Consider the following 15,336-nt stretch of genomic DNA (forward strand, 5'->3'; position numbering starts at 1 on the left):
AGAATGAGGTTCGCATCATTATATAAAAAATCAATCTTTTTATTTTTATTTTTGTTTTTTTTATTTTTTATTTTTTGGTAATAAAGATGGAAATTAGATTGATAATAGCTAAGCAGTTACATTTCTAGGGTAAAAAGTACCCCTAGCGTTTTCAAAAACTTGAAGGGAGATACAATTAGGAATAGTAGAAAAAACAAGTAGACCCTCGTGATTGAATCCTTCGTTGGCAAGCAAGTTTGCACATTTGTTTCCTTCGCGGTAGGTATGGCTAATAGTCGGTGTGCCGAGCTAGTCTAGGAGATACCTGCAGTCATGAATGAGATTACCAAGTTGATGACAATGGTTGGAGTTACCAAGAATGAGGTTTTGCATGATGGTTGCATCTGTTTCCACTTCTATTCTTGTGAGATTAAGATCAAGAGCAAGTATTAGACCATCTCGCATGGTCCAAAGTTCAGCTTCGATACTGGACGAGTGGCCAATGTTGCAACAAAAACCAGATATCCATTTACCCGTCTAGTCCCTAATGATACCACCAGCAGCGGCAAGCCCATGGTTGTTTTTTGAGGCACCATCGGTATTGAGTTTGAAGAGGCCAGGTTTGGGGGAGAGCTAAGAGATTTTTAGTGATTGTTTTTTGAACTTTTTATAATTTTTTTTTTATAAAACTTTTCAAATCTGTCTTGTAAAAGGATATGCAAATTATTTTTTTTAATTAAACAAATTACACTAAACACAAAACTAACTATGAAAAAAAATTCACAAAAAAATCAATTTCAGACACGACACGAGTCTCAATTAAAATTGGTTAAATTTTAAATAATATAAAAAGTTAAAATTCTAACACGTATTATATAATATTTTAATATAAATTTTACACATTAGAAATTGTTTGAAAAATGAAAAAATAATAAAAAATAACTATAAAAAAATTTATTTCTTTCATTTTTTTACACGTCTTTATATAAAAAAATTAAAAAAACAAATTCTCAAACCAATCCTTATAAGTAACGCCTCCTCCGTAAATCATAAGGGATGACTTTTTTTTAAGAAAAATGTTTTGAAGCTTTAATTTTTGAGTTTTAAAAGTAGCAGTTGACAGTGGGCTCTATCCACAGTGATGTGATGTTTTGATTTTGATTTGTTCTTATTTTATTTTTTTTTTGTTCATTATTATGTCATTAGTGTTCTATTAGAACACCAAAATTAGTAGTCTAAATCATTATTTCTTTTTTAAAACAAAAAAATGAAAGTACAAAGTTAAAAATTATAACTAAAAAAAAAAAAAATCTCACCAGAACTAGCCAATGGTAACCTAAAATTAAAGGGACAGGAAAAGAAACTCTACCTGAAAGAGGCAGTTAAACGGCATTAACAGCATCTCAAGCTTTCCTTTTTTTAATGTTCATTTTCATGATTTGATTTATACTTTTGATGGGATTTTGTGATTTTATCGAATTTTTTAATTTGACAGACCCGAAACCAAAAAGAGAATATAGAAACAGAGCTAATATGTATACCCTTCATCGATGAGAGAGTATATACAAGAAAGATTGATATCAACAGAGGTGGTGGTTGGATTTGGATTTGGATTTGGATTTGAATTTGGAAGAAGAAGAAGAAGAAGAAGAAGAAGGCATGGCTGCTGAGACCAAAGCTACTGTTGTGAAGGTCAAGCCCAGCAGTCAAGATGGTTCTTCAAAGCCCAAGTTTGATTCATCTCTCACCAAAAAGAAGATTTCTGAGAGCTCAATCAAACGCCCTGTTGATTCAAAGTCTAAATCTACCACCACTGTCTCAAAAACTGAGGTACCCATCTGCTAAAAATTCATTATTGCTTTTCATGATTCAGATTTGTTAAATTTTTTTTTGGGTAGATTGTAATGTTTGAGCATCAAATTATATGTTTTTCTTGATCAGCTCATTTGGGCAATTTGTGGGTTTCTGAATTGATTTCATTCTTTCCAATGAACTAGCAGATTTGGGTCTTTGAGAATTGGTTAATTTAGGTGTTGTATTTTATACAATCTTAGCGAATTAAGAGGTCTTGGCGGTACCCTTTTGTGTTATTTGATGGAATCTGAAAATAGGCATCTGAAAATCCTCTATTTCTCTACATCCATCTAGAAATATATACACTAGCAATTGTACATCTGAACTTTTGGGTTGTTTATCGAATGGGGATTGAATTTGAAAATTGTTTAGCAGTTACATGATGTGGAGTTGTAGCTGTTACCGATTTTATAGGTATTTTGGAAAAATATTATTTTTTGTTTTTGACAAAGCTTCTGAGTTGTGTGCTTTGTATAATAGGTTTGATATGTATGTATAACTATAATATTTACATATTGTTCAAGTGAAGGTAAAAGTGAAAACAGCCTCAAGTTCATCAAAAACAACATCGAGTTCATCGACGAAAACAACCACGGTTAAAACGAGGGAGAAGAAAGTTTACAGCTTGCCAGGGCAGAAGTATGATGTTCCTGAAGAGGTGCTGGACCCATTACATGCTTTCAGTTGTGTTCCTTTGCTTGAAATTCCATTTGGCTACCAAGTCCCATTGATTTTCTTATTTTCCTGCTTCTTGTTAACAGAGAGAACCCCTGAGGATATTTTACGAGTCATTGTCGAAACAAATACCTTCAAGTGAAATGGCAGAGTTTTGGTGAGTTTTCCTCATAATATTCTTGGTGCTTCTTGTTTATTTAATCTTAGTCTGTCTTTTTCAAAGTTAACTCTCTTGAACTGTTCATTTTAAGGTTTGAATATGGCTTTAATTACTTAAAATTCCTTGATGCATGAACTGCAACAGAAAACTGGCATACAATGGCGGTGCGATACTTTTTTTACTTCCTAAAATGCCCTTAATTGCTTCCTACTTTCTATATCACCAATAGATAGGATTCAGGAAAAAGTAATTTTGTTTTTTCCAAACTGTAATAGAAGCTAGTTGATTAAAACTTATCATCTTCTTTTATGGCTTCTTATCAAAATTCTATAATCTTTGGTAATTTAGAACTTCTAGAAGTAGGGAGAGTGGTACTGCTAAGTTTTTGATGTGTGTTTACACTCTTCCTTATCATGATTCCGCAGCATTTGTTCTGTGGTTATCAGGAAATGAAATAAATGTATGATCTGAACTTATTTGAACTTTTAATTTATGATAGACATGTTTCTTAAATTATGATACCGAGGTTTCTTAAATTGGTTTGACTTGGAGCTTGTTCTAGACAATAAATGTGTTGCTAGTCAATCTATGAAACTATAATGTTCCTTAAATGATAATATATTTTAAAGAAAAGTTGAAGGAGAGAATGTATTATCACAGGTTGGCTGTTGGCAATCTCTTCAATAAAGATCACTTTTCGAAACCAGCGATGCTTCAAGGCTGGAGAGTTTTTAGAAGAACCAAAATAGAGGAACTCTCATCTATTTATAACAATAAAAGAATTGCAACAACTTGGATATTTGCATCTATTTCAAGTTGACATCTCTCTAGAGGATGTGGCGATTACTAATTGTCTATTTTCTTTAATTCTTCAATGTGGCCTAAATGCCAAATGCACCTATAAATTGTGGGCATTGGAAGAAAATAGGAAAAGGATAACTGACCAACTTATGTCATTCCCTTTTCTTTTTTTTCAAAAGATAATAAAAACATTGGACCAGGGTTAAATCAAATGGTTTTCAAATGCTAATTAGAAGACATTTCATTGCACTTTCATGAATTGAAAAGAGTTAGTACAATAACTGATTAGAGGTTATCATGTATTTTATTTTCCTTCTAGGCTAGAGAATTTTTTACTTACCTTTTTGGTTGGTTAGTGATGAGCTCTGGCTGATTGATTCTTGTTTCCTTTCATCTGTATTGTTATCCTCTATCTTCTGATTTGGCAATTGTTGGTTTGTCTCTAGTATATTAGAGATAACAAGCACTGCTTTTCAAAGAGTCCCAGTATAGACCCTCCTGCATTTTTATAGTAATTTTTTTTTAATGCAGGATTTCATAGTAATCAGTCTTGAGTAATGAAGGTAATAATACAAGTAGAACCTTAAGCCTAGTGAAAACAGTAAAGTACTTAAGAAGGGAAACACTGGAACTGTTTTGTTCCGAGATCATGTTCCTACCAATGAGGTGATGTGAGTCATGTTACCAAACCAAAGAAATTACAGATGAGGGTCAGAGAAGGTAAATCCTAAAGTTTTTGAATGTAGATGGTAACTTTCACCAGCATCTGACAAATGGAAGTTTGACATACTTACTTTGGAAGATGTTTGAAAGATGGTATGGAGAAACAGGCTTGCAAAGGAGGTTTTTTCTTCAAAAATCTTTTAAACTTGAATTTGAGAAGAAGACGTTAGTTGTGGAGATTTTCATCTGCTTAGTGCTTGTTTCTAGCAAAGAAAGAGAGAAAGAAAATGCTTAGTTCTTTTTTCACTTCATGAGTACATTTTTCTCTGCATCATACCTCTGATTGCTGAATCATATCTTATTTCAAGCTGCAATACGAAGAGCAAATAACACATGCCAATCATCTTTTAGGTTAAGAGTTAGCCATGTTTGAATATGACTTATTTATGTAATCTGTGCTTCTATTGGAGTACATCTTATCAATTCAACATTGGTAGAAATTTGGACTCTTAAGCTAGATTAAGTTCTCATAAGGTTTCAATTTATGGATTAAATATCAGTGATATGTGAGATATTCCCATCAATATATTTTTTTCTTCAAGATGCTGATATATTTATAATAGCCTCAAAATTTATAATAATATAATTAATCACCCTATTTCTTTTGAAACAATTTCGATGTCTTGGGGTTTGTTCATCGATGTATCCGTGCCTTCAGGGTTGTGATATATCTATTCCATCAATTTTTTGTTCTTTATTTTACCTAGTTTCGGGAATGAGGTGGAATGAACTAGAAACTATACCAAATTAGGGTCTGGTCTATTTTTTTACCCAGTACCAACCTAATGGTTTTGGTTGAACAAATCTGCTTGAGGTTGGTGATGGCGATATAGCATGGAAGGAATACTTCGAGTGGGGCATTGTCCATAGCTAGGCCTGATGGGCTCCTTGTTGGTATTTTTCCATAATAATACAAGAAAAATATACGAAATAAATTAAATAGAAATGACAAAATAATAATTATTATTTTTATTTATTAAAGAATGAAATATACAATAAACTATAGAACTAAAAAAAAACACAAGAATGAACTAGATTATACCATGGAACATATTGCAAGGTGGATTCAAATGGACATATAAAATAATATACAAGAAATTATTTAAATTTAAAACTTTGAAGAAAAAAAGATAAAGGAAGCAAACCGAAGCCTGTGTGATACCACAGTTCCTTAAACAGATTCACTGCCTCCTGGTGGGTGCTGGAGGTACGCTGGCGTTTATCTTCCAAAATACGACGGTCGAAACTAGCTAATGCAGAAGCACCTTTTGAATAGTTTCAGCAAGCTTGACAATGGCTAGACTCTCTCTAACAAGAACCAAAGAAGGGACTAGTAAAAGAAGATAGGAAAAAAAAAATTTGATGTAAAATAAACATCTCCAACTTTTTATCTCAACACACCATCTCCATTTTCTATAAAAAATCTTTCTAATATTCTTCTTCCAAGTTGGAGGGAAAATGCCTCTATTTATACAAGTAGGGGAATCCCTAGCTATGAAGGCTATAAATCAATAGGGCCATCAAATGCCATTAACCAAGACCATCAACTCTAGTCATTAGGGTTAGAGTTACAAAGGTTGAAAACCTATAGCTACTAATATGGCCATCAACTCCATCATCAAAAGATGAGAGTTACAAAGGTCTAAACTTCTCATGTGCTTAATATATACAAATAATATGTATATAATGATGGTTGAATAAACTAACTTGATGGGTCACAAAATGGATACTAATGTTGGGTAACTTGATCCAAGACCAATTCTCAAACACATTCCCCATTCTCCAACACATGCACAAGGTAAGCCCAACATAACATAGTTAAGCCCAACACAACATAACTTAGCCCAAGCTCAAGATTAAGTCCAAGTCCAAGTCCAAGTCCAAGACCAAGACCAAGACCAATACCAAACCTAGCATATGCACAAGCACAAGCCTAGGCTCAGTCCAAACTAAGACTAGTGCAAATCTAAGCCCAACTTTATTGATGTCCACTTTATGAGACAATTCTCATTCACAACTCAATGGTTTCGGCTCATTATTTTTGTATAGTAATCTTCTTACTTAATAGAATACAAAACTACTCAGACCCACCTCAACCGGCACTTGGGTCCCACTCTAATTTCGAATTAAAGTTGCTGAAAAACCATTATTTTCCAACACTTCTTTGAATTGAGAACCCAAGACCAAAAGTTCGAAACTCACGAAGGGAAGCGAGTTGGCTTGGTTAAGAGGGAATATTTCAGTGCAAAGGAAGGAGAACTTGGTGGAAGAAAATTTGAGGTGGCTTCGGTGATAGTGATAGTGGGTGAGCCTACTGTTGTGCTTATAAAGGGGAGGAAGGAAGAAGTGTGGGTTATGGAGAAGGTTGAAGATTTGAGATTTTTCTTTTGGGGTTTCCTTTGATGGATTTTGAGCAAGAGATTTTTTTTTTTTTTTTTTTGAATCTGGTAAAAAATATTAAAGCTAAACAGAGGCATGAAGTGGATGAAAATTCCATAAGGAGCGGGGGTGAGAAAAGCACCCGAAGGAGTGAAAGTAAGGTAAGAATGAGATTAGGAAGAGGTGAAAGTTAATCTTCCCTGTACCTTGCATCTCGGATGGTACACCACCCTTGACTAGGGCAACCTTGATGCATTATAAAAAAATATATTTTTTTTACCTACAAACAAAAAAATTGGTGACAGCCAGCATGGAAAGAAGAAAAGGGGTAAAATTAGATTTTTATATGGAGCACAGCTGGGCATTACTCAATTATGTCTTGGCTGAATTTGAGTGTTAATTGTTTATGTATGTTATAGGTTAGGTCATGATAGACAGATTTAATGGCTTTTACTAGGTTTAGTAGTAAGGGTATTTTGTCAATTTCGCCATTTGCTGGACATGAACTTAAAATTTTCATATTTTGTAATTTTCCTGTATCTATTCTTTGTATCTGATTTTAGTCTCTGTAGAATATATGGCCTTGAACTAAACTTCCCCTGTTTGAAACCTCGAAAGTGCATTATTATGCCAAACATGTAACAATCATGATTTATTTTGACATTGCAGCTTAGTTTGAACTCTGATCAAATTTCAGTTTTTTAAGTTAATAATGACAGTGATAGCATATCAAAAAACAAACAAGTAAAAACATAAAAGAAAAGTTACTAATTTTAGAGATAATGCGTGCCAATGAGCAGGATGATGGAACACGGTATGTTGTCACTGGAAAGAGCAAAGAAGGCATATGAGAAGAAGCAGAGGAAGCAAAAGCAACTTCGGATGGGGACTCCTATAAAATCTCCACCACCACGGCCACCAAGTAGACCCGAGAGTTCGAAAAAACAACAGCTGGTGTCAAATAATGGTGAAGTAAAAGCCAAGAAAAGAATCGTGGATAGTGATGACGACGACGATTTTATACTGAGCCCCAAGAGGAGAAAAGTGTAAAAAGGAAATGCCCTTTTTTTGCCCTTTTTGGTGGTGTATTTTTAGAGATTTGCTTTTAATTGAACCCTTCAAATTTAACTGCGATGAGGCAAGTGACAGAAATCCATCAAACTGATGATATATTGAGACATTCTTTACATTTTCTGATGTTCAGAAATAATAAAAGGAAAAAAAAAATCATAATTCTTGTTTATTTCTCGTTCATCTATCTATATCTGAGTTGATGATGTGCTAAATATATTCTTGCGGGACTTAAGTAGCATATATAACCATGACAGAATGCCCTAGAGCAGAGCTAGAATTACATTATACATAAATATAACTCTCTTATATAGTAAGAGGAAGTTAGATATGAGAGTTTGATATATATATATATATCCTTTTCGCATTTAGTAGCAGTACTAAAACGCACACCATACTCATTTCAATATGTCAATCTAGGTTAATAAAGTAGTTAATGAACTTACTTCATCACCTATGCAATTATCCATTAGTTAGTGACTACATGGGTAGCCATATTAGGTTGGGTTTTGAGTTGAGAGTTATCAAATGGTTCAGATTAGCCCCTAGACGTGGACTGTAGTAAATCCTGGATAATAAGACTGAAGTTTATTTGACAGGAGATGAGCCATTGAGTGGTGGTGAGTCACCATCTCCATTCAGAATCTGACAATATGCTCATGTGGGGGGTGGGTTTGAAAACTGCCATAAATAACTAGTCAAACGATAGTAACAGCATCGAAAGAGAAGAAATCTTTGTTGTGATGATTATGAGGCTTTTTGTTTTTGTGATTCTGTCCATGTATGGCTATATGCTTTTTTATGGGGACATGGTTGTTGAATTAGGACGTCCCCAATTCTTGGGGCAAAAGCTTGGGAAGTTTTGAACACGCTAGATATGTTTACGGGTTGTGTTTGGTTTGGTTTTTTCTTTGGTGACATGTAGCCATAGGAGGAGGATTCTAAAATTCGAGTTGCTTTGGCTTGTGAAACATTTTCCTGGAAAGTTTTTGGTGGCAGGCACATAAATGCCTCTAGAGCAGTGAAATTTAAGTTTCCAAATTAGAAATAGATATGATCATCTGTGTGTGAATAGTGTCCCCAATTGAGCATAGCCATAGCTTAACACATTCAATTAACAAACCTCAAAATGTGTTTTAGTTTGATTTGTTTACATAATAAGCTAATCTTAAATGAACTTTTAAGAAATTGAACATGTCGAACTGTTATAGATTGGATCGTTTTACAGCTCTAACCACTGCCCTCTCTCAGCCTTTTGGTTTCAACCTGATGGTCCCTTGATAACATGAAGGCCCAATATCAAATCCTTAACACCAGCTGTGTTAAAGGACTATGGTCCTGTGCTATTCACTGATTCTTTTCTCACTACAAATTTATACAACCCAAAATCCTTTTTTAAAAAAATGGTATTGTAGAGGGGTGCAATGACTAACACCTTGTGGCCAAACCCAAAAGCTAACTTCTTCTTTCTTTTTCTTTTTTTTTCTTTTTTTTTTTTTTTTTTTTCACAGTAAACCCCGAATATTTGCAATTAGTTATCCAAGCTATAGGTATCTTGTAAAGCCAACACACCTTTTGGGTTTATGATTGGACACAGTGATGTCTTTGAACCTCTAGGCTACCTCGGCTTGCTTTTGTTAAAACTTGGACCTAATTACGTAACTTTTCATAAGAAATAACACCCAACATATTATTATCAGAACTTTGTGGATCCGATTTTTGAACACTAACATGTGTGTTTTCATTGTTCCTGTTACAATTCCAGTTGTAAACACCTCTGTACTTAATGTTCCTTTTAATATGTATATATATTTGACCCATTTGTGCTGTGTTGCCATTGAATGTGTACACATTATAGTAAAGAACAATGCTACAGACCCAGTAGGGGTCCGACCCCCAGTGACGTGGTGCGGCCTCATTGGCTGAAAATAAAATAAAAAAAAAAAATAATTTTTTTTTCGCCCAATCAGAACCCTACACGCACGACCCCAACACCCCCACTGGGGTCGGAGGCATTTTCCTTTAGTAAAATCCATATCTGAAAATGAATGATTCAGCAGCAGTGGTGACTTGATATTCAATGATTGAAGTCCAAAATATGTTTCTCACATCAACATCTCAACGCTGGCCTTATTTGGGAAATTGATTATTTTAGTAGGTTATTTTAGTTTTTTGTTATTTTAGTAGGGTAAAATTTTTATATTTAGAAAGATGGTTGAATTTTTTTTGTAGTTGGATGTGATATTTGTGAGAGAAAAAGTAGAGGGTTAATTACACTAATAGTCCCTATAGTTTGGGACATGTGTCACTTTGGTTCCTTACTTCTCAATTGTGACACATTTGACCCTAAATTTTGAATCTTGTTCCAAATAAGGACAATTGAAAATATTATTAGATTTTTTAAGGGTAAAATCGTCAATTTGATAAAATATAAACTAATTTGATAAAAATAAATGTCAAAATTTTTTTTTAATTTTTTTTAAAATTATTTTTATCCATCAATGATAAAATTATGTAAAATTAATAAAAATTACATGATTAATTTTTTGAAATTAATTTTACATGATCATCATCCAAACACACAATAAAAATTAATTTGATAAAAAAAAAATAAATGTCTAAAAGATTTATCAATTTTACATAATTTTATTTTTAGTATGTAGAAATAATTTTTAAAAATTCAAAAATTTTGTTTGACATTTATTTTTGTCAAATTAGCTTATATTTTATCAAATTGACAATTTTACCCTTGAAAAATCTAATTATATATTCAATTGTCCTTATTTGGAACAAGATTCAAAATTCAGGGTCAAATGTGTCACAATTGAAAAGTCAGGGACCAAAATGACACAAGTCCCAAATTATAGGGACTATTTGTGTAATTTGCCCAAAAGTAGAATGATTATGGATTTAATGTAACATTTTGGTGGTGTTTGGGAAGAATTGTAGTTGGATTTTTTCTCATTTTTTCCATTAAAAGACAAAAGTTTTGCAAAACAAAAAAAAACACATCAAAACAAAATATCACATCCAACCCCATAATCATTTCACTTTTTCTCTCACAAACATCACATCCAATCACAAAAAAATCCAACTATCTTTCCAAACACAAAAAATTTTTTCTTCAATAATAACCTATACCTAAAAAAACTTACATAAAAATCCACTTTTCAAACACCATCTTTATCTTATTAACTATTTTAGCCTATTTTATCTTTTTTATTGATTTTAATAAAAAAAAGGCCCAAATTTAGCTTCCCAAACACCACAATTCAACTCCTTCTGACCTAGTAATTACACTATATGATTACTTCAAAATACTTCGTTTTCATTTTCTGGTTTCATTTTCAGTAAATGCAAAAATTCCTTTTTGGAATTCTTTCAGGAAACTTCATAAAGTTGTTTTTGAATTTCCAAAAACTGTTTTCACACCAGAAGAAAAATGTTATGAATGTTTTCAAACTTTTTATTGTTGTTATTTTCGAAAACACAAAACGAAAACAAAAAAGAATTTTATCAGCAAAAACAAACTTGTCATATTTATATTGAATGGCTCATGAGACAACTTAGCTCAGTGATCAGAGTGGTTATTTGATAGTTTTGGAGTATTACTCCTCATCATTTATCGCTTGACATATATAAAGTTGTTTTCCAAAATACAACAAAAATATCGAATTTTACTGTTTTAACCAATGAATATCAAGTTAGAGCAGTTCATTGTGATTTTGAAGATGAAATCTATATGGAGTAACTGGAAGGTTTTGTGAAGAAAGGGAAAGAGAAATTTATTTGTAAATTGAAGAGAAGTTTGTAACTAGAAGGCATTGATAAAAGCAATATAGTTACAAAAGAGTGACACTGTGCTTGGATTGAGTGATTTAAAGAGAGAAGAAAATAAATAGGGAGAAATGTAGCACCACATAACAACAAAACAATAATTTCTCCACTGTGACCAATTCATTTAGTGAAGCCAATTTGTTGTCATCATGTCGTGTCACCTAGGGTAGGGAATACTATCTCAAGACTATTGAATATTGATTTTGGTAGATGCATGACAAGACCATTCTGGTTATCTTCAACATAAGATTTGTACCATTGAAGTACATTAGTAGTTGCCATTGAAACACAAAATTATGTCATGATAATCTCACAAATCAACCTCTAACATTTTATTTTTGTGAGATTAAATTATTGATATTCGTTTATGGCATTGTATTGCTTCATTAAAACACTTTCTATGTTAATTTTTTTTTACTAACAATTGTGAGTGTGAAATGAATTTACATGTGTAGTTCAGTAATAAAAAAAACTTGTCTCATGATGAATTGTAAATCTTAATGTTCTAGATTAATCTCTTTTTGATATTCTGTTTGATTTTAATTGATATACGTAATTTATAAGTGAACGTGATTATTTAAAATTTACTTGGTAAATCAAAGATGTTAAGGTTCCTAATCACATTAAAAAAAAAAAGTGAGTGAAATGTGAAATTCACTTTGTCAACAAGTTGATATACAATAATTCTAGATACCATGAAAATCAAAACCTATCATGAAACTGAAGCGTAAATTTAAATTAATGTGTTGTTAGTCATACATAGAATGAATTTTGTTTACATATTGTAAATTTGAATGTAATCTTAAATAATTTTTTTGAGTATGTTTCTTTTTTTATTAGCAAAAGGAAATTTTATTGATGAACGAAGAAAAATACAACATACATCAACAAAAAGGATGGATGCACAAGCGTCATCGCAAACAAAAATAATTCCAATTAAGTTGGCACCGATAAGTAATAAATTTTCTCAATATGTAACAATTTTTTTTTTATATGTATTATTCGTATTTATATATATCGTTTGAATTGTAATAATGACAATGTGATTTTGGGGCCATTTGGGAAGCCAAAAAAAAAAAATTTAACTTTTAGATTTTAACTCATTTTAGGTCATAGCATCACTCACATTTTTTATATACAAAAGAATAAAAAAGCTAATAAAAGTCAAAAAATTAATTTTTAACCAACTTCTCAAATCACCCTAATAGAAGACTTGTAGTGATACGGATATTAAGATTCTTAGGCAAAGGACACCCTTGATTTGTCTTTGAAAAGCCAATGCTTAAACATTGTAGGGTAAGATAATTTATTAGGGTTTTTAAAACAAAAGCCAAAGCAAGAACAAATTTCTATGAGACTATGGTGTCAAGGGCGATGAGAGATAGGACATGGGTTGACCCACACACGTAGGGAAGTGGGTGCAACACGAACTTGCTTACATTAAGGTTGGGACCCAACTAAGATAGGGACCAATGCTTGGTGGCTCAAAGTTAGGAAGATCAATACACACCTAACCCACCCATGGACAATCACTCCATGGGCCCTTAATTGATTGGGGGAGAGAGAGATTTCTTCCTTCAAGAATGAAAAATAATTTACAAATAAAAAATTTATATAAATTTTTTTACAAGAATGATGTGATGGTAGTATTTTTGAATAATAACTGAGTTTAAAAGTTTTTTTTTTATATATATTATTTTATATATATTTAAAATGAATAAATAAAAATGTACAATTCAGTAGGGATAATGATATATATATGGACTGAGAATTATTCCAATGTGAATTCCTTCCTCCAAGATGTTCATCTGTACATGTATCACTCTGGTGATGAGATTCATTCACTTGAATTCCTTCCAGGATTACAAAAAGTGAAATGTAACCATTCTTGTATATTTGGCTTTTGTTTTATAAGTACCGTCAAATGGTAGGAGTAAGGTTTTAAAAAACGGTCGCAATCGTTACGTAATGTCATTATATAACAGTTGTAGTGGTTACCGCTATCCGTTACGATTGTTATAGCGGTGTGACAGAAATTTCTATGTGTAACGGTCGTTTCAGTATTACATAATGGTTGTAGCGGTACTGTAACGGCCCATTAGATACTATTACATATTTTTACAATATTCTGAATAGTTTCTTTTTCTAAATAAATAAATAAATAAATAAATAAAAGCCTACAAAAAAAGAATAAATACTCAATTGATCCAAATTTAAAGAAAAAATCTTATATGAATTTTTTCTTTATAACTTTTTTTTTAAAAAAAATTTATGGCACAATTTTTATTTTATAATCATTTCATTTAATAATTGTGAGCCTTCATTTGGGATGTGGGTTGGCTTTTGGGTTTTTTGCTATTTTAGCTTGGGGTTAAAAAGTCTCATTTGGGATAGGCTTTTTAGGTTTTTTTGACTTTTGTAAGAGAAAAAATAAAATGATTATGGATTGGATGTGACATTTTGTCCTATTTGGCTAAAATAGACAATTTTGCCCTATATGGCTATTTTAACCCAAACTAATGTCCCAAACAAGCCCTGAACATTTTTTATTCAGTTAGTTCAGGTATTGATAAAAAATAATTTGTAGACATTTAAAATCAATTATTCTTTAAATCATTAACTATTGAAATAAAATGTAAAAAAATTCTTTTTATAGTGATTTGAAAAAATGAAATATATTGGATCATACTTAAAATTAACAAAAATTGATCAAAAATTATTTTAAATCCCAATAAATGTGATTTTGAAAGAAAAAAAATGTGTATTGGTAAGTTTTCTTCAAATTATACGGAAAAAAAAAATTACAGTTCCAGTTACCACAACCGTTACACTACGGCCTTTACACCTTGCAACCTCTATTGCGTCACCACAATCGTTATGATGACCATAACTGCTTTTCAAAACCTTGGTTAATAGTTTTTTTTTTTTCATTAGTAAAAAAAAAAAAACTTTATTAATGAAAATATTAAAGTATATAACATGTCTGTGATACGACAACAATAAAGATAGGCAAGTACAAGAAACATCAAAACAAAGGAATTGGGGATACTGATACGTAGCCTGCGCAGCAGTAACTATTGTGCGGGGAAATGGGCCCATTTCGGGGCCTATTTTGATAATCTGAACCGTTAACATTTTAGAATACATCAAGTAGAGCATGCCTGCAAAAAATCAAGTTAATTGGATATTGTTTACCCATTCATCTACTCACATTTGTATTCATTTTAATACTTTAAATCATAATTATTTATTTTTGTAGATACAAATGTGAATGGATGAAAGGGTAAACAATATTCGATTAACTTGATTTTTTACAAACATGTTCTACTTGATATATTCTAAAATGTTAACGGTTCGCATATTTCGGGACCCATTTTGATAATCCGAATCATTCACATTTTAGAATACATCCAGTAGAGCATGCCTGAAAAAAATTAAGCTAATTGGATATCGTTGACCTATTCATCCACTCACATTTGTATTCATTTTAATATTTTAAATCACAATTATTTATTTTTGTAGATATAAATGTGAGTGGATAAAAATGTAAACGATATTCGATTAATTTGATTTTTTGCAGGCATGTTCTATTTGATGTATTTTAAAATGTGAACGGTTCGGATTATCAAAATGGTCCTTGAAATAGGCTCATTTTGCTGCACAACAGTTGTCCGCGCTGCAGCATCCCCAATTTCCAAACAAAACATATCAATTTCAATTAAGTTGTATTTTTTGGAATAATTACTAGCCAAAAATACTAATTACTTTTGTAATGGCAATTGGAATGATATTAACTCCTATTTATTTATTATCTATGTCACGCCAGATGTTCTATAGATACAAGTTATTTAATATTC

General features: G+C 31.8%; 1 protein-coding gene across 1 annotated transcript; it reads left to right on the forward strand.

Moving 5' to 3' along the window:
• Window positions 1–1,033: 1,033 nt before the first annotated feature.
• On the forward strand, window positions 1,034–7,814 carry LOC114261962 (uncharacterized). Its single transcript, XM_028202291.2, has 4 exons — window positions 1,034–1,809; window positions 2,363–2,491; window positions 2,595–2,665; window positions 7,372–7,814. Exons 1-4 carry the CDS (start codon window positions 1,639–1,641, stop codon window positions 7,619–7,621), a joined length of 621 nt encoding a protein of 206 aa, XP_028058092.2. The 5' UTR covers window positions 1,034–1,638; the 3' UTR covers window positions 7,622–7,814.
• The last annotated feature ends 7,522 nt before the right edge of the window (window positions 7,815–15,336 follow it).

Source organism: Camellia sinensis, chromosome 13, assembly GCF_055761805.1.
Source record: "Camellia sinensis isolate YWXY chromosome 13, ASM5576180v1, whole genome shotgun sequence".
Classification (NCBI taxonomy): Eukaryota; Viridiplantae; Streptophyta; class Magnoliopsida; order Ericales; family Theaceae; genus Camellia; species Camellia sinensis.